Source organism: Triticum urartu, chromosome 5A, assembly GCF_056163025.1.
Source record: "Triticum urartu cultivar PI428250 chromosome 5A, HENAU_Tu73, whole genome shotgun sequence".
Lineage (NCBI taxonomy): Eukaryota > Viridiplantae > Streptophyta > Magnoliopsida > Poales > Poaceae > Triticum > Triticum urartu.
The window spans coordinates 266,726,239-266,747,954 of NC_141877.1; the positions used below are offsets into that span (position 1 = coordinate 266,726,239).

The following is a 21,716-nucleotide window of genomic DNA, read 5'->3' on the forward strand; positions in this document are numbered from 1 at the left end:
AAGTTTACCAAAAGGAGCTTAAGGATACTATCTACCAGATCTGTGGGCACCGAGATGAGCAATGGGAGATGATCAGCACCAGGAAGGATAGATTAATTGCAGCTTTCATCCAGGAACTAAACCAGCACATTCGACGCCAGGAGAACCAGATGTGCGCAGGCATGATAGATCTGAAGAAGGCAATGACTAGGATCGCGGAACTGGAGGAAGAACTCAAGGCTACACATGAAGATTATGAGGAGGAAATCGTCGTACCAGTGGAGAAGAATGACGACCTGATTAAAAAGATCAGAATATTCATGGGAGACCCCACACCAGTAGAAGAAGATGAAGAACCCAAGGAGATTCGCCCGGAAGACTACATCATCATCGACGGCACCGATTCTGACCTTAGCGATGATGACTTTGAAGACGAAGCTGGAGCGGATATCATGGAGTCTGCAACCGAGGAATATTTTTAGTAGACCACCACATCAGTAGTAGTATTCCACCATGTAAATAGTATAGTCCGAGCACTTTTACGATAGTTAGACCGATTGTATGCCTTGCTTGATTGATTGAGTGAAATGTTTGTGTTTGTCTCATGTGCATATGGGTAGTGCTTTCTCATTAGACCTCATTCTATTCTAATCTCTCCCCTCTAAACCCATCAGATGCCTCTGAGACGTGACCCCGAATTTGCTTTCCCACCGGAGCTCACTCAGTTGATCCAGCAACAGAATACCCTGATGCAGTTGTTAGTTCAGAACCAAGGCAAAAACAACAACAACAATAACAATCCACCACCACCACCACCAGTGGACAACTTAGCCCGTTTTCTGAGGTTGCAGCCACCGGTGTTTTCCAGTAGCACCGAGCGTATAGTAGCAGATGATTGGCTCCGCAGGATTGAAAGGGAGTTAACCACTGCAGGATGTACTGATGCTGAGAAGGTGCGTTTTGCCGCACATCAGTTGTATGGACCAGCAGCATCATGGTGGGAGAATTACATCGTCACCTACCCTATAGCCACGGTGACATGGGACCAATTTCAGCAAGCCTTCCGTACAGCCCATGTCTCAACTGGAGCCATGAATTTGAAGAAGCGTGAGTTTCGCAACTTACGCCAGGGGAACCGTACTGTGGCTCAGTACGTGGATGAGTTTAGCAAGTTATCTCGCTATGCCCCTAATGATGTGGCCACAGATGCCGCAAAGCAGCAGAAGCTTATGGAAGGGCTGAATGATGAGATGAGTATGCAGTTGATGGTGGCAACATTCACCAACTACCAGGAGTTGATAGATAAGGCTCTTATGATTGAAGGGAAGCAGCAGCAGATTGAGAGCCATAAGAGGAAGTATGGACAAGGGAGGTATAACTCGGGAGCTCAGTAGAAGCCTCGTCTAACCCCGAACTCGGGAGGACTTGTTCATAACCATGGAGGCCACACCCATAATGGAGGAAGTAACCATAATCATACTGGCCCTAGGAATGGGAATGGGAATGGGAATGGAGCAAGCAACAATCAGAACCGCCCCAATCCAGCCACACCTACCAAGAGAGACCTAAGCCACATTACTTGTTTCAAGTGCGGGAAGACTGAACACTATGCCATGGAGTGCCCTGAAGGGAAGAATGGAAACATAAATGGGAGCGCTGGGAAGAAGCCCAATCCATTCAACAAAGGACAAGTGAACCACGTTAACGTGGAGGAGCTTGAAGAGCATCCAGACGCGGTTATAGGTAAGTTTTTTGTTAAGTCATTTACCGATCTTGTTCTTTTTGATACTGGTGCATCGCATCCATACATATAAAGGGAATTTGTGGATAAGTTTAAACTACCGACCCAAACCCTTAGGACCCCTCTGTTAGTAAGCTCACCTGGAGCAGAGTATATGGCTAGTCGATGGTGCGACCAGATACCCTTAACCATTGGCAACCATGTTTTTCCGTCCGACCTAATTATCTTGGAGTCACAAGGATTGGATGTGATATTAGGAATGGACTGGATGTCAAAGTACGGAGGAAGCATTGACTGTGTTAGTAAGTCAATTTGTCTCACCACCCCGGAGGGAAAAAGGATCAAGTATGTATCAAGGCATGCACCAAGAAGTAACCAAGTAAATACCCTCACGGGAGTTGTTCAGGAGGAAGTGCCTATAGTAAAGGATTACCCGGATGTTTTCCCAAAGGAGTTACCAGGCATGGCACCGGACTGAGATATTGAGTTTTTGATAGAGCTATTGCCAGGCACAGGGCCGATATCCAAGAGACCCTATAGGATGCCCGCGAATGATCTGGAGGAGATTAAGAAACATATCAAGGAGTTATTGGAGAAAGGTTACATTCGACGGGGTTCATCACCATGGGGAGCCCCAGTGCTTTTGGTTGAGAAGAAGGATAAATCCCTAAGAATGGTTGTTGATTATCGAGCCTTGAATGAAGTGACGATTAAGAACAAGTACCCATTGCCGATGATCAATGATCTGTTTGATCAGTTGCAAAGAGATAAGGTGTTTTCGAAGATCGATCTGCGATCAGGATATCATCAGTTGAAGATACGAGAGAAGGATATACCAAAGACAGCCTTCACCACACGGTACGGGCTATACGAATATACGGTCATGTCATTTGGACTGACTAACGCCCTTGCCTATTTCATGAGCATGATGAACAAAGTATTCATGGAATATTTGGATAAGTTTGTTGTGGTGTTCATTGATAATATAATGGTATATTCGAAGAATGAAGAGGAACACAGGGAACATTTGCGTTTAGTTCTCGAGAAACTCAGGGAACATCAGTTGTATGCCAAGTTCAGCAAATGCGAGTTTTGGTTGAAGGAAGTCGGATTCCTTGGACACGTTATATCAGGAGAAGGTATAGCAGTAGACCCCACCAAGGTTCAGTCAGTCACTGAATGGTTGGCACCCACTTCAGTTAGCGAGATCCGCAGTTTTCTTGGACTCGCAGGATACTGTCGGAGATTCATTGAGAATTTTTCCAAGATTGTGAAGCCAATGACGGAGTTATCGAAGAAGGATATCGCCGAGTATGTGGCCGTATGTGATGTATGTCAGAGAGTGAAGGCAGAGTATCAAAAGCCAGCAGGATTGCTACAGCCTATGCCGATACCCGAATGGAAGTGGGATAAACTTGGCATGGATTTTATCATCGGATTACCCAGGACCAAATGAGGATATGATTCTATATGGGTAGTAGTTGACCGTTTGACCAAAGTGGCCCACTTTATCCCAGTGAAAACAACTTATACCAGTGCAAAGTTGGCCAAGATATATATGACCAGGATCGTATGTCTGCATGGAGTTCCAAGGACTATCATATCAGATAGAGGAACTCAGTTTACTTCAAAGTTTTGGCATCAGCTGCACCAGACTTTGGGAACAAGGTTGGAGTTCAGTACAACATTCCACCCGCAGACCGATGGACAGACCGAGAGAGTTAACCAGATTCTGGAGGATATGTTGAGAGCCTGTGCGCTAGATTATGGGTCTAGTTGGGATGACAATTTGCCTTACGCGGAGTTCTCATACAACAATAGTTACCAAGACAGTTTGAAAATGGCACCGTTTGAAGATCTATACGGCCGAAGGTGCAGAACACCGTTGATGTGGGATGAAGTTGGAGACCGACAGTTGTTTGGACCAGACTTGATCAAAGAGTCTAAGGAGAAGGTTAAACTGATTCGGGATAGACTGAAGATAGCTCAGTCCAGACAGAAGAGTTATGCAGATTCGAAACGCAAGGAGGTAACCTATGAAATTGGAGACATAGCATATCTGTGAGTATCACCTTTGCGAGGAGTGAAACATTTTGGAGTTAAGGGAATGTTAGCCCCGAGATTTGTAGGACTGTATCATGTTTTGGAACGGATGGGAGAAGTTGCCTACAAGTTGGAGTTACCTGAAGGACTGTTAGGAGTCCACGATGTGTTTCACGTTTCTCAGTTGAAGAAGTGCCATGCTGAGATGGCCGACATACCGCTAAGAGATACCATACCCTTGGAGGCGATTCAGTTGGACAATGACTTAACTTATAAGGAGAAACCAGTCAAGATTTTGGAGTTTGCGAGTCGAGTCACCCGCAACAAGGTTATTAAGTTTTGCAAAGTTCAGTGGAGCCACCATACCGAGGACGAAGCCACGTGGGAACGAGAGGTGATCTTCGCAAAGACCACCCACACCTATTTTCTAGCCAACCCGAATCTCGAGGGCGAGATTCATCTTAAGGGGGGTAGGTTTGCAACATCCCAAATTTTCAATTTGGAATGTTATACATAGATCATTCTTGCATACCATATTTTATTGCATTTCGTCTCGCGATCCTCGAAATCCTAAGCAACTCAAGGACCCTCGGAGAGAGTTGGGGATTTCCCCGGTTTGTAAATTTGATTTTATCAAATTTTGAAACGAGGATTTTTGATTTTAATTATTTTTCTCTCCGAAAGTATTTCATAATAAAAATATATGAGAGGAGATAATACGAATTCTCCAAAATAATTGAAATATTGGAGGAAAAATATTTAAAATCAAATGTTTGTTTTATTTGGATTTTATTTGCAATTTTGTTTGCATTAGAAAAAAAATTGCACGTTTTTAAAATTGCATTTTAGGGCCAAGAAAATGTTCATCCCTTTCTAAATATTTCATTTAGATGGTGAATTTTTTTTTGACATTTTTAGATTTTTATTTTATTTTCTAGGAATTTTTTAGTTTCGGCGGAATTTATTTAAAAAAGGAAAAAAAGTTCGCAGGCTAACTGGGCCGAAGCCCAGCCGCCGGCCCGCCTCTCCCGCGCACCGTCTCCTTCCAGGAGACTGGCCACGCCGCCGCCGCCCCGACTCGGAGGAGTCCGAGTCGGACTCCATCCCCGCCGCCCCTTGCCCCCTCCCCAAGGCACCCCCTCTCACCTTTATATACGCCCCCCGCCGCCACCACCACCCACCACCACCGCATCGCCCTGCAGCCCAAGCCGTCGCAGCCGCCGCCCAAGCCGCCGCACCGCCGCTGCCGCCGCCTCGCCCGCTACCGCGCCTCGCCGTCGCCGCCGTGCCTCGCCGGACCGACGAGGTAGCCACTGTTTTTTAAAAGAAAACCGATCCCTTTTTTTAAGAAAACCCTAACTTGTTTTTTTAGGTTCATCGGTTTTTCTTTTTAGCGGACGTTCGTCCGTATGTTCGTTTTAACGAACGGTTTTCGCCCGTTAGTTACAGATAACGAACGCTCGTTCGTTAGCCTATTCATCAGTTTTCTTTTATCGGATTTTTTTCGCGGTTATTTCTGATCGCGATTTCTGATCCGATTTTCGTTCTAATTTATCTTTTCGCTCGTTAGTCGGAATCAGGCGATTCAAGCGCCTAGATCTTCGTCTCGAGACCCTCTTTCCGCTTAACCAACTTGCACAAGTTTTTGCTACTGTAAGATTTGACCTAGGTCCAGATTAGTAAACGGATCTTGTTTCTTTCGCCGTTTGAGTTTCGTTGCTCCGTTTGATTTGATTCTTTTTGCAAACCGGAGTTCTTAAGTTGAACTTTCTGGTTAGATCTTCTTATTTGAGTTTTACCCGTGCTTCTTTGCTTGATTGCTTATGTATGCTATTGTTTGTTTGCGATATAATTCCCGGAGTGCGAAGCGTGTTATTTGGAGTCTCTAGGTTACGCGGATCGTCAGCAAGGCAAGTAACACTTTGATCATACCCCTTTATCACCCAATTTTTATGCATTAGTTCCAATCCACAAAAATTGCATGGTTAGGATGTCATTAACATGTGGGTTGGGAAGTAGTTGATGAGGTAGAACCTATTACCCTGTTACATTCAAACCCTTGTGAGTTACTTCTACGTATTTCTTATATTGCTATGCTATGCTCGTAGACGAGGTTTGGGTGAGTGAAATCCATGACAGATATGAGATTGATAATTAATGGTTAAACTTAAGGTGGCAACTTAAATACGCATCTGGGTGGATTGAGGCACCTGGAGTACCCAGTGTTGCCTGTATTTTTGGAAATCCCGGAGTACCCGTGTGATCTTCCTATGGACCGCCACCCAGACTCAAAGGGAACTGAGATTATTCATGCTAGAAACTTCTGTGTGCAGCCACAAGCTATTATGGGCTCTATCATAGTTGAGTAAGTTACGTGAAGCTCTTGAAGAGGTGGATCAACAGGTAGTGGGTTGTAGGTTTGGTATGGTCTGCCCGGAGTAGAGAGTTAATATTTCTGAAAGACTGTGTCTCGGTCATCCGTTTCTCAAACACCATGTAGTGCGAGAAATCCAACGGAGGCGATCGAGTCTTGTGGGGAAAAGTGTGCAAACCTCTGCAGAGTGTACAAACTAATTATGGTTAGCCGTGTCCCCGGTTATGGACATCTTGAGTATCTAGTATTTGGAGTATCTTAAGTATCTCATCACTCTAAATTAATGTTGTTGGGTTGATAATTACCTTAATTGGGATTGAGTTGGAGGAACCTTCACAATGATGTTTCAACTATCATGATAGTTAAATTAAAATCTATTCCTTTGTTGTAGGGAAAAATTGGCTTTTCGCAAAAACTATAACCATAGAGCTTTCCACCAGCCAAATATGCATGTAGTGATAGCATTATTCTGTTCTTACTCTACTATGTTACTTTGCGAGCATATTCCATGTGCTGACCTGTTTTCGGGCTGCAACGTATTATGTTGCAGACTTTTCAGACGAGGAGTAAGGTTCGTTAGGCCATTGCCGTGCAGCTCAGCTATGACGTTGGAGTTGATGCCAGGAATCTCACGTGTTGAATTTCTCGTCTGAGGCTGAGATTGCGGGACTGTTTGGATGGAGTCCTAATAGGCAGCTCTTTACTCAGGCAACGTTCCTGACCTCACGCCTCCAAAATCCAACATCTGAGATTGGTGCCTGAGGCCCTGTTTGGTTCGGCTATGGATTTCTAAAAGTAGCTGTGAAAAATCTGTTGTGGAAAAATAGCTGTGGAAAATCTGATGTGAAAAAGATGTAGGTCATTTGACAAATCAGCTGATACAACTTTTTCAAATTTTGACCCACAGCGAAATCAGATTTTGGAAAGCACGTCCTGAGCTGCTTCAGCTTTTGGTTCAGATGTTGGCAGCGGATTTCTAAAATTGGATTCTGCTGAGTTCGTCCTTTGGTTCAATCTGTCAATAAAAACTGAACCAAACAGAGCATGAGTCACGCGGATTTTTATGGAAGCCAACCAAACAGCCCCTGCTGCCTCCAACCAAACAGGCCGTAGGACCTGCCCTGCCCAGCCCGGATCGGCCCGGCCTTTTGCAAGCGGAAGCACACGACACCTCTATTGACCCCACCTGCCTCCTCGTCCTCGCCCTCCTCCCCCCCCCGTCCCCCCGTCGCGCCCTCACCTCGCCGCGACAACCGCTAACGCCGCCGCGCAAAACCCCGTCCCACTCCCCAGCGCCCCAACCCCTATCCACCCCAACCAGATCGATCGGCCGCACTTTCTGCTCCCAATCCCGCGGCATCGCCCCTGAGTCTCCCACCGCTGAAGCCCACACCGAGTTCCTCCTCCTCCTCCTCGTCTGCCGCTGCCGTCGCCTCCCGCCGAAGGACGCATGCTACGGGGCTCGGTTCTCGCGTACTTTCTCCGCTGATCCCGTCTGCTGCTCCTGGACTGGCGCGGACCTCCGGAAGGGACGCGATCCCTTTTGCTGGTAAGGAAGCCCTAGCTTGCTCAGATTATCGCGTGTTTTGTCTTCGCGCAGCGAGCAATTGAATCCAGCCAGATCCCTTTCTTCAAGATCGGTCTCAGTTGACCCTATTCTCATCGCTAGGACTGTCAAGGCCCCATCGCCCATGTATTTCGGCCCCTGAACTAATACTACTTTGAGATCCTGAACAATACCACTAGCACCAGTTTATTCTCCCCATGCCCCTGTGCCGGGGTGGGGGATCGTTTATCAGTGTTCGAAGAGGCGGATGCCTAGGCGTGGGTAACACCCTCCTGCCTAGGTACATAGTGCTGGCGTGTCTTCTGACTAGCGCCGTGGTGAATCATGGTACTTTGCCAGCTTGTTTTGCTACATGTGGGATCATTGATACTTCAGTTCAAAACTTAATAGGAACTATTTAGTTTTGATGGGGAAAAGTAGGGGTCAGAGTGACTTACCATTGTCTGGTCAAGTGAGTTTTCGGTAATATGTGAAATGGTGCTTCCTGTTTTGGTGTTTTTCCTTTGAACCAGTAATCAAAAGGAACTCTATATGTCTGTGATTTTTATAGCAGTAAATTCAGTGAATTGATTTGTGTAACTTCGAGATTTTGCATCTCAATTATAACTGTTGCTAGATGCTGCATTTTCTTTTGCTCCAAAATTGCCCAATGTTATGTCAACCTGCCCTGTCAGGAAGCTTTATTAGCATACTGGAGATTATGCAATCTCAAATTCTTTATAAAATATCCAGCATCGATTCATCCATGGTTAAATTGAAATAATTTATCGCTGGTTTTGTATGTTAGGCTACTGCAGTTTTTGATACATATCCACCTTTCAATGCATCGTGTCGGGAGTGCTGGAAACACGGCTGGTTCAAGTCGACCGAGAAAGGAGAAGCGCTTCACATATGTGCTCAATGATGCTGATAATAAAAAGGTCAGCCCCGCTTCAGTACTAACTAGTTGTTCTTAGGTATTGTAGTTAGCTTGAAACAGTTCTTGCTACACCCAAAAGTCCTCATGCATTTCCTTCTGCTTGTTTTTCAGCATTGTGCTGGAATCAACTGCTTGTCGTACCTGAATGCTTCTGCTTCTGGTACAAGTGATTATCTTTTTACTGGGAGTCGCGATGGTACCTTGAAGAGATGGGAATACCAAAATGGGGACGCAAACTTTTCAGCAACCTTTGAGTCACATGTTGATTGGGTATGTTTTTCTATGTACTCCTGCTCCAGCTGATTTTACATTTTGAAACCGCGGTATTGTCTCTATTTGAATTGCCATTGGATCATTTTCTTTTGTAATTTATTAGCTCAAGAGTATCAAACTAGATTTCAACATCAAATAGAGGGTGTTGTCATTACATTTTGTTAACATATTTATAGTTCGATACAATCAATTCATTTCGGTTGTTCTTCCATCTTTGCCTTTTTTGGATATATTTTTTATTGTGCTGTTCGAGTCTGAAATTCTGTGTATCCTTTGTAAATGGGTGGGAGGCCATCCGGAGTTCTGGACAATACTTGGGAGCAGGGCCAGTCCTGTAACCTTTGCATATTTGCTAAATTATTTGTTACTTGTATCCACGTGAAACAAGATGGGCTGGATGGAAGATTCTCCTAGTCCTACATAGTTTTATTGTCCAATTATGAAAGTTAGGCAGTAGATTCTGTTAGTGGATGGAGAAATAAATCCGTCAGGACTTTGAACTGATACTTGCTTCCTGCTTACATGTGTTGACTCTCTTGTATCACTGCTGAAGTATTGCCTTGTTTAACAAGCTGCTATCTTTATTGTGCAGGTTAACGATGCCATTATTGTTGGCCAAAATCTTGTTTCCTGTTCCTCAGACACCACATTAAAGGTTTGTTGTTTCAGTGGCCCCTGTTTTTAGATATTTTTTGTCGTGCCTGCATGCCTTTTTGTTTCCTTTTTTTTTGGTTGCCTAACCAATATATGTTTGTGTGGCTATTTTTTCACAGCGTTATAAAATAAATTTGGCAGGCATGTTTCAGAAACCCCAAACTAAGCCCCAATACTTATTTTTTACAGGTGTGGAATTGCTTAGCAGATGGTGCTTGTACCAAGACTCTCCGCCAGCATTCTGATTATGTGATATGTCTTGCTGCGGCTGAAAAGAATGTATACATTGCCAGACCTATGACTATGTGGAAGTATTAGTTCTATATCTACTATATTTTATATGCTTTTTGTGCCTTCACTGTAGAGCAATATTGTAGCCTCTGGTGGCCTTGGTGGTGAGGTCTTCATATGGGATCTTGATGCTGCTATTGCACCTATAGCCAAATCTGTAGATGCAAAAGAGGATGAGGTTCCTAACGGAAACTCTGGACCTGCTTTGTCAACCTTGTGCAATGTAAATTCTAGTGGCAACATTGTTTCTACCAACGGAAAATCACATGGGTACTGTCCAATTGCTGCCAAAGGTCATAAGGATTCAGTTTATGCATTGGATATGAATGATACAGGGACATTGCTTGTCTCTGGTGGTACTGAAAAGGTATTGCACTATTCATTTTCAAGAGCAAGCATGTGATCCTTTAACTGCCATTTTATTTGGACCTTTTCTTATAGACTTCCTACTGGTTTGATATAGGTTGTTCGTGTTTGGGATCCCAGGACAGGTTCTAAGAACATGAAATTGAGAGGGCACACTGACAATATCAGGGCTTTGCTTATTGATTCCACTGGAAGGTTTGTGTTTAGGCATCATCAAAGTTCTCTCATAGATTCATCTAAGATAATGCATTGTCTGCAGATGAGTGGTTATGATGACATTAGATGTTTCAAAAGTGAATCATAGAACAGCTCAGACAATATTGTACCCATTTATGTGTTCCATATATACAACTTTGTAGACCATAAATTATCATCTGTACATGTTCCTGGCCTAGCATTTTTAGTTTCCTATAGTTGCAGTCAACAACAAGCCCTTTATATTTTGGAGAAAGGTTACTGCTGAATCATTATCTTTTGCAAATAATTATCCACTATCTTTTAAGTTGCATTAGTCACGTGATCAGTAGTTCAAAAGCCGTAACTTCACCACTGAAATCGATTGACTGCCCAAAGGGGACATTAATTGGCATGGTCATCATGCTGGTTACCATCCTAGTGGCAATGGTCAATGTCAGCCACTTCTATGTGTTATTAGTTGATGAGATGGAAATAACTCACATGGCAAAAAAACTGACTAGGATGCAGATGTTTGTTTGTGGGAGCTGATGTGTCATATTTGAAAGGAACATGTGGTTTTTGATGATTAAATTACCGATTTTGGCTGCAAGGTTTAAAAAATGGTGTTGACCAACACTAGATAATGTTGACAGGCTTTGTGGAACTTTGTTGAATCCCATCTATTTTCATTAGAAGTTTGAAACTAGTTAACACTGTATAACATATTTTTCCAGGTATTGTCTATCAGGCTCGTCTGACTCAATGATAAGGTAAATACAAAGTTCATATTTTCTGTATTTGGTCATGATGCCAATTAGGGATGCAGGCGGATGCGTCCGTGAACGTCCACATGAATATTATTAACACATCACGATTATTAAAGTAACAGTGCATTAACTAATTTCCGGCATCGCGGGCATGTTAGCCTGCACGCATAGATTCTGCAAATAATTTTTTGCATCTTGTCTAAATATGTTCATACTTTGCAGACTATGGGATCTAGGACAGCAACGCTGTGTGCATTCTTATGCCGTTCACACTGATTCGGTTTGGGCGCTCGCAAGCACCCCTTCATTTGGTCATGTTTATAGTGGTGGAAGAGATCAGTCCGTGAGTAAAATATCTCATTTTGTTGAATAATGCCTACAGTTCTAAATCCTGAACTTCTCTGTTTTCCGTTGGTACAGGTGTACCTGACAGACCTCTCCACACGAGAGAGTGTCTTACTATGCACAAATGAACACCCAATCCTACAGTTGTCCTTGCAAGATGATACAATATGGGTTGCAACAACTGATTCTTCTGTTTATGGATGGCCAGCTGAAGGGCAAACCCCACAAAAGGTTTTTCAAAAGGGAGGCTCATTCTTAGCTGGGAATTTGTCATTCTCAAGAGCAAGAGCTTCTTTAGAAGGATCAGCACCTGTAAGCATGACAGTTGCCATCTTTTCATCTGTTACGTTATTTTATCAGACACGTTATGTTCTGGCTTCTGAGCAGTGACGTCACATTTCTGAGATGCGCCATAATAATAAGTTAATAACTCATTATTTCCGAGACATGCAATCTGTGATGATAGTTTCATCTCCTATAGCTGACTAGTAATCGTGTACCTGCAATGCACGTTGCTATTATTTTGGATATTGGTTGCACGTTGATACTAGGTAGGATATTAACTGCGCGTTAATTACGTGGTTAGCACTCACCTAGATATTATGTATGATATTAATTGAATGCTAAACATGTTTGAGTGCTCAACGTTGGAGTAATCTAGGTTGTTTGATTGGCATGGTTTGATGGTCGAGATTAGTTGGATCTGCCCCTTTGAATCTTTATATTTGTATAGTTGGAGGACTTGTTTCAATAGAAACTATTTACATGTCTGTTAACTTTGGGGCAAATTATTCAAGATCTATGGCCATGTAATATTAACTTTGAGGTCTTGTTTTTCCCATGTTAACCAGCTATCTGTTTTTTCTCAGAGATGATGGCAAATAAACACTGGGTTTTTTTTTGCTACGTAATTTCTATGTTTATATTCTACTTTGGGCACTATTCAAAATTAATGCCAGATACACGTCAGTTTTTTTTAGCCTTTTGTCTTATATTATGTGCTTATGATATCAATGTTTCATTGATCTACTCAACTCTATACCTGTTTTTGCTTGACTGATCAGCAACAGTTACTTTTACTCGGTCATCTTGCACAGGTGTACATGTTAATAACTTCTATTTTCTAAACCACTCTAGGTGCCTGTATACAAAGAGCCATCTTTCACTATTCCTGGAGTTCCAGCTATAGTTCAACATGAGATCATGAATAATAGAAGGCATGTCCTGACAAAGGTGATTATAAGATATTTTCAAATTTGTCTTTGTTGTTATCAAACGCAACAAGTGGCATCATCCACCTTCATCCTATTTTACAGGATACTGTTGGTTCTGTCAAATTATGGGAGATTACTCGAGGAGCTGTTATCGAAGATTTTGGCAAGGTTCCTATTCCCTCTCGATGACTTGAGTGCACTTTTCCTCATGGATAATATACAAATGTTAAGAGCTAGCAGCATTGCTAGGTCGTATCCAAATTTGAGAAGCTCACAGTTCACATGGATCTCTTTGAATAAATTGGAAGGTTTGCTAGAATGTTAAGCCACTTCATTTTGCTTGCAGGTTTCGTTTGATGATAAGAAAAAGGAGTTATTTGAGATGGTATGACTGCCATTTTTTGTTTATGTTTTATTTAAAGATGCTCTTCATATTGCTATGTCACATCCTTCTCTATTTTAGGTTAGCATACCTGCATGGTTCACCATGGACGCTCGATTGGGGTGCCTGTCTGTTCACCTGGATACTCCACAATGCTTTTCTGCAGAAATATATGCGGTTGATTTGAATGTTACTGGAGCACAGGAAGATCTTAAGGTTTGCACGAAAACATATCATAATGCGGACTATGGTTATTTTTTGTTTTAAGCTTACTGTTCAGAAATTAGTTGGATCAGTAGTTCATCTATGTTCTTGAGTTGCAACGGAAATATCTTGTTATTAATATTTGTCATTTCATTTTTACTGTAAACCTTTCATTACACATATTAAAGAAATTCACTTTGCCATAGTATGGGCCACTAGCAAGTCATCTTCTGAACAGTTGTCCAAAAATTGTGCAGATTAATTTGGCTCATGAAACTCTTCGTGGTTTGTTAGTTCATTGGAGTAAACGAAGGCCGAAACCAGGCCCACACAGCTTGTCCAATGGTGATTCTTCAATAGGGAAAGATGTATCATTGAAAAACTTACCACATCCAAGATCCGACGTCGACGATGGAAGCGAAAACCATGCAAATAATGTGCTTCCCTCGTTTGAGTTCTCCACGGTTTCGCCTCCATCAATTATCACGGAAAGTTCTAGTGGAGGGCCTTGGAGAAAGAGAATTACCGATTTGGATGGAACTGAGGATGATTTGCCATGGTGGTGTGTGGACTGTGCTGAGAACGGCCGATTTCCAAAAGAGAACACAAAGTAATTTATCATCTCAACATGTTTTTATCCCGAGACGATATTTTTATTTTATATCTTTGAAACATGTTTCCCGTCCTTGGATATAGCTACCTTAGTAATTGGAGTAGCAAAGCATTTTAGAAGGCGAAACACTTTATTGCAGTAGTTTGCAAGCCCGTGTTATTGTGATGATGCTTAACTTTTAAATTGTTGCAAGTTTTTTGTTCTGGCCATTTTCTTATGACCTTCCAAGTCTTGAACCCAGTCAGTCATGGTATGTTTCCATACATATATTTTTCATGTAGCAGTGACAATGAATTTTGGAACTAAAACGATGATATATGATTTTGGTGTGGAGTGATTATCCATCCTTGAGCTCAAATATGCTAGTATGATTTTACTGTTTATTTATCCTTGAACTTCCGTGAAGCTGTATTACCTTCCCCAGACCCCACCTGGTGTGGGAGCTTCTAGCACTGGGTCTGTCTTTTTTTATTTCCTTCAGTTAATGATGTGATTATTTGTTCTGCAATATACCCTAATTGGGAGAACCACTTGCAGACTGAAAATTCGATCTCTCAGTAAATATGTTCCTGACACTGCTTCTCCTTTTGAAATGTAGGTGTGGCTTTTATTTGCATCCAGCCGAAGGCTCACCTGCACCAAACATAACGCAAGGGAAACTCAGCGCTCCACGGATACTGCGAGTTCTCAAAGTAAGATGTTACTGAAATCAGTTATCTAGAACAAAGTTAAAGATTTAAGTTGCAAAGGGTGAATTTCTCTCGACAAAAAAAGTGGCATAAGATGAAGGATGGAAGCAGCTTTGGCGATCCATGGAAGTACTATATGTCAATTGGTTACATACTCTCTCCGTCCCAAAATAAGTGTCTCAACCTGTACTAAGGTTGAGACACTTATTTTGGGACGGCGGGAGTACATGGGAAGAAACGTGGAGATAGCTAACTAGCTAGTTTTTTCTTATCTGCCTTTGTTTTTTGAGCACCTAACTACCTCGACAATAGGTGTCAATCGCTATTTGTCAGTACCCTAGCTGAATCATACAAATATTGATAATACGATACAGTCACATATTATGAACAAGTTATTGCTGTTGTTATTTATCATCTTATTTTAAGTCATGTATTAAATTTGTTTGTGTGTACAGGTTGCTAACTATGTCGTTGAGAAGCTTGTTCTTGAGAAACCATTGGATGGAAGTCCGGACAGCACATTTGCCATGGGTTTGACCTCTGGCACATCAGCCCTAGATAGTTCTTCACGGCTTGGACTAAAGCCATGGCAAAAACTGAAACCTTCTGTTGAGATATTGTGCAACAACCAGGCAAGTATTCGTAAGGCATAATGGAAGCCCGCATTACATTTTGTGGTTTGAGAGCAAACTTATCATTGTGCAGTTGTGTTAAAGAATACTTTTTGCAGCAGGTTCTGTCACCTGAGATGAGTTTGGCGACGGTGAGGACATATATTTGGAAGAAGCCGGAGGATTTGATTCTTAATTACAGAGTGGTCCAATCAAGATGATTGCAACCTAAAATACATCCGCTCGTTTGGTTCACCATAGGTGCTGAGCATATCTGCATTGGAGACGGCATCGTTGAAGATGACCATATGACCTATAGGATGCAAGTGTTCCACTCTTGTGCTGCTCTTTGGTGCCGTTCCCAGAACTACAGCAACTTAATTCCTCTGTAAAGTTTTCCTGTGAATCTTGTATCTCCAGGCTTCTAGTGAGATTGTATCATAGCACAGGTGTAATGATCTGCTGGCTACCAGGCTTGTATATCTAGAGATTTGGATTTCTCAATAAAGCTTCTAAATGGGATAAAAGAAATTATTTGTTCCCCCTCCACGTACAAAATGATTTGATTGTAAGAAAACATTTTTTTCCGCTCCTGGACTTAACCCTGTTTCCATCGTCTTGGGATGAGGTGTAAGAGAATAAAATTATTCCAGGTAACTCTTTTTGCCTTCTGTTTTGCATTGTTCACTTGAAAGTCTGCATTGCTGTGTGCCGGGGCTCAAAATATTCAGGGCATTTGTCAGGTTGGTCAATTGTTGAAAAAGAGAATCTGAGTGTGTTTGGCATTGTAACAGATTGTCATGATAATTGAATATAGTCCAGCATTCAGGCCCTCTTTCTTTCCAATAAATTACATAGGAATCTTGGAGGAATCGAACCTATATGGCTTGTTTCATTGTATATTTGTATTACCTCCGTCCAAATTACTCTTAGATTTGTTTACTCTTAGATACGGAGGGAGTACTATTTGGATACACACTAGTAAGCATGCATTGCACGTCTCAGACTGAAAGCATGTTATACTATGAAACATAAATATTTCTATCAGAACATAGAATAATTCTCTTAGAGGATTTTAAATTTGATGCAAGGTGGATAGAATTCCCAAGTCATAAAGACGTGTCAGATTGTTTCATGAACCAATGTGCCTCATACCCAAATAGGGAAACGTCAGGCGTCAGCTGGGCGATCACATTCGGCGACCGCCCCCCTCCTGAGTTGTACGATCAGGACATGTGCATTGTTGGATTTGCCCAACTACCCTAGCTCCCGTGCCCCCTCAGCACCACTTGTTGCGCCACTTCCCAATAGACGTCGGTCTCCCGCATCACTGCTTGCAGTGCCCCACTCCACAGCTCCAACGTAGTCGACGCTGGTCGCCCCGCGTCACCACTCGCATCAATAAAACACGGTGTTTGCAGCACCGCCTCACTCGACACAGAATAGCTGTCGCCGGCTCACCAGTGCTTCTCGCCTCCCTCGCAGAATGGTGTCGGTCCGCTCGCAGTAGCAAACCAGCATGTTGCATTGATATCACATCTTTATCACCAAAATAAGGCTACTCATTACCTACAACTAATGTGGTTCAGTGGCTAGCCCTTCCCGGGCCATACTAAGCGACTACCCATACATAACCTGTCAGGTTTCCCGGGCCATACTAAGCAAGGACCCATACATAACCAAAAACCAAACCTGTCTAACAGACAATGCAGATGCCTAAGCTGGTGAAATATTATGTGGAGATCCTGACCAATAATTTGACATCATTTAGGGTTCATTCTTCCATGGTCAGGTCCTGACCAATGGAGGTATAACAAAATTTGCAATGTATCCATTTTAAATAGAATGTGCATCCTGTAACTTTCACAAAAAGTACAGGCATGTCCTATGCCCAAATAAGACCAGGTCAACAAATTTTCTGAAAAATACAGGTAGTCATTCGAGATTGTAAGTCTATTAGTAGCTCTTCGATGACAAAATCTAATAGTGATCAGGATGGACATCCATCGTGTCTCTAATTTGGGGCTCTACTTAGCCTTTGTTTGTTTCATATGAATTTAGGTGGTCCATCAAATTTTCATCTAAGCTCAATAAAACAGAGCCATGCATAGCCAGTCATTACACGGCCAATAGCAATTGTACACAAAATAGCTCACCCTGAACCGACAAAAGCATCAACTATGATCAGCGACGCATGTGAAATCACATCCTAAGTCCTAAAAGTATATGGCTACTGAATATCAGGGAACATGAAAGCAGCAAGGCAATGACAAATGGACCAGTTCCATGGCAGCATGATATCTCTGCCCTCCTATCCTTGTGAATCTTGGTTATTGGCAGGGAAAAACTTCTGAGTTGCCTTCCTTGGTTTGTGGGTATAGACCCCTGCAGTGTACAACTTTCTGTAGAAAAGTGTAAAATGTTAACACTGTTCTAAATGGATTTGCTAATAAAACTCTAAATTCAAGTAGGTGTGAGTGCAAACCATGCAGAACCATTCTTTCAGCCAATCAACATCGTTTTAAAGCAAAAGAAATTGAGAAATAAAGAACACATCTACGCAGACCATGGCAAGTTGTCTCTGCATAATATACCGACAAACTTTGCAAACATGTATAGAAAAAGGACCTTATAAATCACGTACATATGAATATGTCTTCTCTAAATGTAGGCCCTAGTTGAGAAGCAAGCCAGATCTGGACATTCAGTAACTAAAGCCACAAATTTATCCACCTCTTCATCCTTGATCAACATATTCTATAAGATAGTAGTATATCTGTGTATGCAGTGAACAAGGCCCGTATGTTGCAACGGAAGAACACTCATGAATGTAATCAACTGAACTAAAAATTTTGCTAATATGTCTAGCATCACACACCTCTCCTCCTCGTTCTACCTCACCACAATTGCATTACATATTATTGTTATACATATCCTCAAACGTGTAAGAACTAATATTTTCTTTCTCACGTGTATGAAGAAATACTTACATTTACATGCTAGAAACAAATAGGATGAAAAGTACATATGTCGTTCATTGTTGTCCTTGTATAAAAACAGTACAAACAAAGACATAAACTCACTAATCCTTGTTGTCTGTCTTTATTTACAGAGCATTTAACCTCTGCCTCATTGAAAGTATTCAAAACACAGATTTCCGCAAACTATAGGTAAAAGCTCCAATTTCCACTAAAACAGGAACCAAATATTTCAGCATAACATTTTATCACTTAGTAGTTAGAAAGAACAAAAATTGAGCTATTATACCCAGTGAGTATAGTAATACCTTCAATTCTTCAAAGAACAAAAAATGAGCTATTATACTCGGTGAGTAAGCATATAATCATTCAAAGTAACCAAGGTCAGAGGTAAGCAGAAACTATAAATACCATGTGCTCTCGCTTCTTTCTGTACAAAAATACGCACCATTTTATACAAAAAACTGTACATGGTCAGGATTAAACTAATTGTGAACTCATAATCTGAACTTCAAAGAACCAAGTTTTCTTACTCTAAGACAAGAGTGTAAATAATGATATGTAAATGAATAATCATAATCTAAACCAAGTTCTCGTATGATGTGCAGGAGTTACATTTCAAAAACAGTTTGTAACGCATGGCAATACAATGTGATAATCAGGCTTCAGTCATAATGGGTGAAGAATGCCTACCAGTATATCTACATCTCAGGCCTAATAAGAAACAATGAAAATGCAGTCAAGATGGTGAACAAGCTAACTTTCTTTCCCATTGCATCTTTGATATAACCACGGTAGTGCGAACCAATGACTTTGAGCTTGTCAAATGGATGCTTCTCCCATAGTTCTTTATGCCCCCTTCAATACTTGTTCTCTTTGCTGCCTGCACATAGGAGCGGTTTAGATACCAAGACAACATAAGATATAATATATATCCATTCCGAAGCTTTCGACTTTAGTGGTGATACAATCTAGCTGCTATCATTACTCTAGTGGACATATAAACAGGACAAATGACAAGCCCTAGACATCAAATAAAGACTTTGTGGGAGGTAACATCCTTCTCGATATGATTTCATGAAAAGTCCCACATAGGGTATATAAGTCTCAGCATGCGGCATGTACCTTTTGTCGATGTCAACATACTCAAATAGGAATAGGTCTTCTTCACCAAGTTCCAATGTAATAGGCTGTTGAGAAAAAAGATGCAATACCAAAGGTAAGAACGGTCTCTTGGCCAGTATATTCTGATAATTAGTCTAAAGGAGAAAAAACGCATAATGGGTGATAAATTAGTACAAAGATAAATAAAATTATAGAAATGTGGAAGAAAACCTCGACCTTAGGAGTTGCGGGAACCATAATCATTTTACCAGTTTCATAGCTCCCAATAAATGCAAACTGGGAGTTCATCCATCTCATCACCTGATGACCTCTTGGACTTAAGTAGAGATGATTTCTGAAACAAAATGTGAGATGTTTAACCTTGGCCTCACCCAAACACACTTCTGTACTTTCTTTCACAAATATATATTCAAATAGCTTGCATATAAATTGGTGTCAAAAAAGAGCCAACTTAATCAAATGGCCTTGCTGCATATAATCAATAACCTTCAAGGTATTTGGAAGTATATATTTGTTTTATGAAAACCCGTAATAAAGTTCTTTATTTGCATCTCTTGTTATAACCCAACTGAAATTTAATAAAATCTCTGAGGTGAAAAACATATATAAAATAACAGACAAAAATAAGTAGGATTGAGCACATCCCATGTGTTGTGTCAAGGGTAATTGTCAAGATTTTTGAGGACGACCCATCATGAAACTGCACAATGGTCTAGTTTAGTAAAGAAAATCAAAGTTCAGAAGCATGTTAACAAATAGCTGAGAAAGCATCTTGAAGCAGAGGAAATATCATGAGAGCTTGATTAACATTGTTCTCCACAAGTTGACTACTCCTTTTTTTTCAACATTGACCTCCATATGAAATATCTTATAAAGCATTGCAAGCTAGAAAATATGTAAGACACACTGGCAGAATAAAAAGAATGTACCTTGAGGCTCTTCTCATCCTTTTCTGGAATAGCTCTTCTCATCCTTTTCTAGAATAGCTTTTTTTTTAGCATAGTGCTTACCCGATGTTCTAGAAAAATCACTAATAACAGGAACAACAAAGATTACATTGCATCAAAGAAACAAAAAAAATGTAGCCAAGTAATTCTAGCATGGTACTACTTCACTATTCAGCATGCTTTTGTATCAATCTACACTTGTGCCCCACTAAAAATCCTTTGTAAATCACCACTTCAATCTAGTGTTGGGATAAAAATAAAATGTCAAATATAATCCCTCAACAGCAATATACACATGTGCCATCCACTTATCCACCTGCAAAGCAAAATCATCGGCATCAGTAGGATGTCCAGAGCATGCTATAGTCTAGCCGTCCCAAACTTTTCTATGATTTTGAAAACAAAACTATGATTTCGAAACGGAAGCATCAGCTTTTGACTCATCGATTAATCCGGAGATATAGAAACTGAGAAATAGCAAAGGGCAATGCTTTGGTCAAGAGAATTAGGAAAGACTAATCACCGTACTGTACCAAAGTAGCAGTCGGGTATGGTGTTCAGTACGAGTGTATATGGGGAGATAGTGATGGATGCTCTTGTTTGACAGGCCAATAAAATGCCAAGATAATTAGCAGAATTCAAGAGGAGATGGAGAACCTGATGGCCGCCTCGCCGGATGCCTTCTCCGCAGCTTGACACCATGCCGCCGACGCCAGTGTGTGCACACGCTCCTAGCCTTATGGTTCCATTCAATGCGTGATGCATCATCTTACTACAACGACATGTGGCCGCTGAAACTAATCACACACACGCATGCATACAAACCAGATCAAAGATCAGGTGTTGCCGGCAAGCCCTTGCGACCTGTTCGATCCAAATTGGTGGCTCAAGACTACTGATGCACATGAAGCTTATAGACAGACATTGGGTACAGAGGAGGACAACCATGGAGATGGAGGCCGATGTGGGAGGCGCAAGAAGGTGATGCGCCCCGGTGGTACTGCCGTCCAAATCAAGGGCGCGTACGGCCTCGGCGCGGAGGAGACGAAGCCGGGGCTATGCAGATGGATGAGGGTATGGACGCGGGCGACGACGGTCTTGCGGCGGCCCACCGGCGGCGACGTGGGAGCGCGCCGGGGGGGGGGGGGGGGGGGGGGGGAGGATGGCCTGTGCGGGAGGAGGAGATGGCGAGAGGTCGTGCGGGCGTGGAGGAACGGCCCGTGCGGGAGGATGCGGGGGGCGAGAGATCGTGCGTGCGTTGTGGGTAGATTTTTTTTAACCGCGGAGCAGGGTTAGCGATGGCCTTAATGCGTGGCTTGTAGCGTCAAACACGGAAGGATTATGGACCATCAGATTGTTGTAAATGAACGGACCTGATTGTTTGGATCTGCCCCTCTCTTCCTTTTATAGGGGTAGTAGATGGCATGGTGGGTAATTAAAGCGTAAAACGCGTTTAG

The 21,716-nt window shown here is 42.0% G+C and overlaps 1 protein-coding gene and 1 long non-coding RNA gene across 6 annotated transcripts; one reads left to right on the plus strand and one right to left on the minus strand.

Moving 5' to 3' along the window:
• The first annotated feature begins 7,337 nt into the window (after positions 1–7,337).
• On the plus strand, positions 7,338–15,740 carry LRS1 (Transducin/WD40 repeat-like superfamily protein). Of its 2 annotated transcripts, none has more exons than XM_048673048.2 (18): positions 7,338–7,686; positions 8,492–8,624; positions 8,735–8,893; positions 9,489–9,551; positions 9,740–9,829; positions 9,915–10,208; positions 10,305–10,402; positions 11,119–11,154; positions 11,374–11,494; positions 11,572–11,808; positions 12,634–12,729; positions 12,813–12,878; positions 13,057–13,095; positions 13,174–13,308; positions 13,554–13,906; positions 14,508–14,601; positions 15,054–15,230; positions 15,329–15,740. In XM_048673048.2, exons 2-18 carry the CDS (start codon positions 8,526–8,528, stop codon positions 15,428–15,430), a joined length of 2,259 nt encoding a protein of 752 aa, XP_048529005.1. In that variant the 5' UTR covers positions 7,338–7,686; positions 8,492–8,525; the 3' UTR covers positions 15,431–15,740. The 2 variants fall into 2 exon arrangements, with proteins under 2 accessions (XP_048529005.1, XP_048529006.1); XM_048673049.2 differs by having other exon boundaries at positions 15,332–15,740.
• Positions 15,741–17,296: 1,556 nt separating this feature from the next.
• On the minus strand, positions 17,297–21,432 carry LOC125508349 (uncharacterized). Of its 4 annotated transcripts, none has more exons than XR_015604444.1 (5): positions 20,917–21,432; positions 19,529–20,575; positions 19,313–19,377; positions 17,854–19,070; positions 17,297–17,611 (listed from the first exon to the last, which is right to left on the minus strand). It is a non-coding gene; the product is annotated as an uncharacterized LOC125508349 (long non-coding RNA). The 4 variants fall into 4 exon arrangements; XR_015604445.1 differs by having other exon boundaries at positions 18,881–19,070; positions 20,917–21,430; XR_007283374.2 differs by lacking the exon at positions 17,297–17,611 and having other exon boundaries at positions 18,778–19,070; positions 20,917–21,123; positions 21,205–21,430.
• Positions 21,433–21,716: the final 284 nt, after the last annotated feature.

Excerpts from the sequence above, each read along its gene's own strand:
- LRS1 (XM_048673048.2), top strand. The coding sequence starts at position 8,526 with ATGCATCGTGTCGGGAGTGCTGGAAACACGGCTGGTTCAAGTCGACCG. Across the intron at positions 10,403-11,118 it reads CTTATTGATTCCACTGGAAG|GTATTGTCTATCAGGCTCGT; the intron begins GTTTGTGTTTAG and ends ATATTTTTCCAG. Across the intron at positions 12,879-13,056 it reads TTATCGAAGATTTTGGCAAG|GTTTCGTTTGATGATAAGAA; the intron begins GTTCCTATTCCC and ends TTTTGCTTGCAG.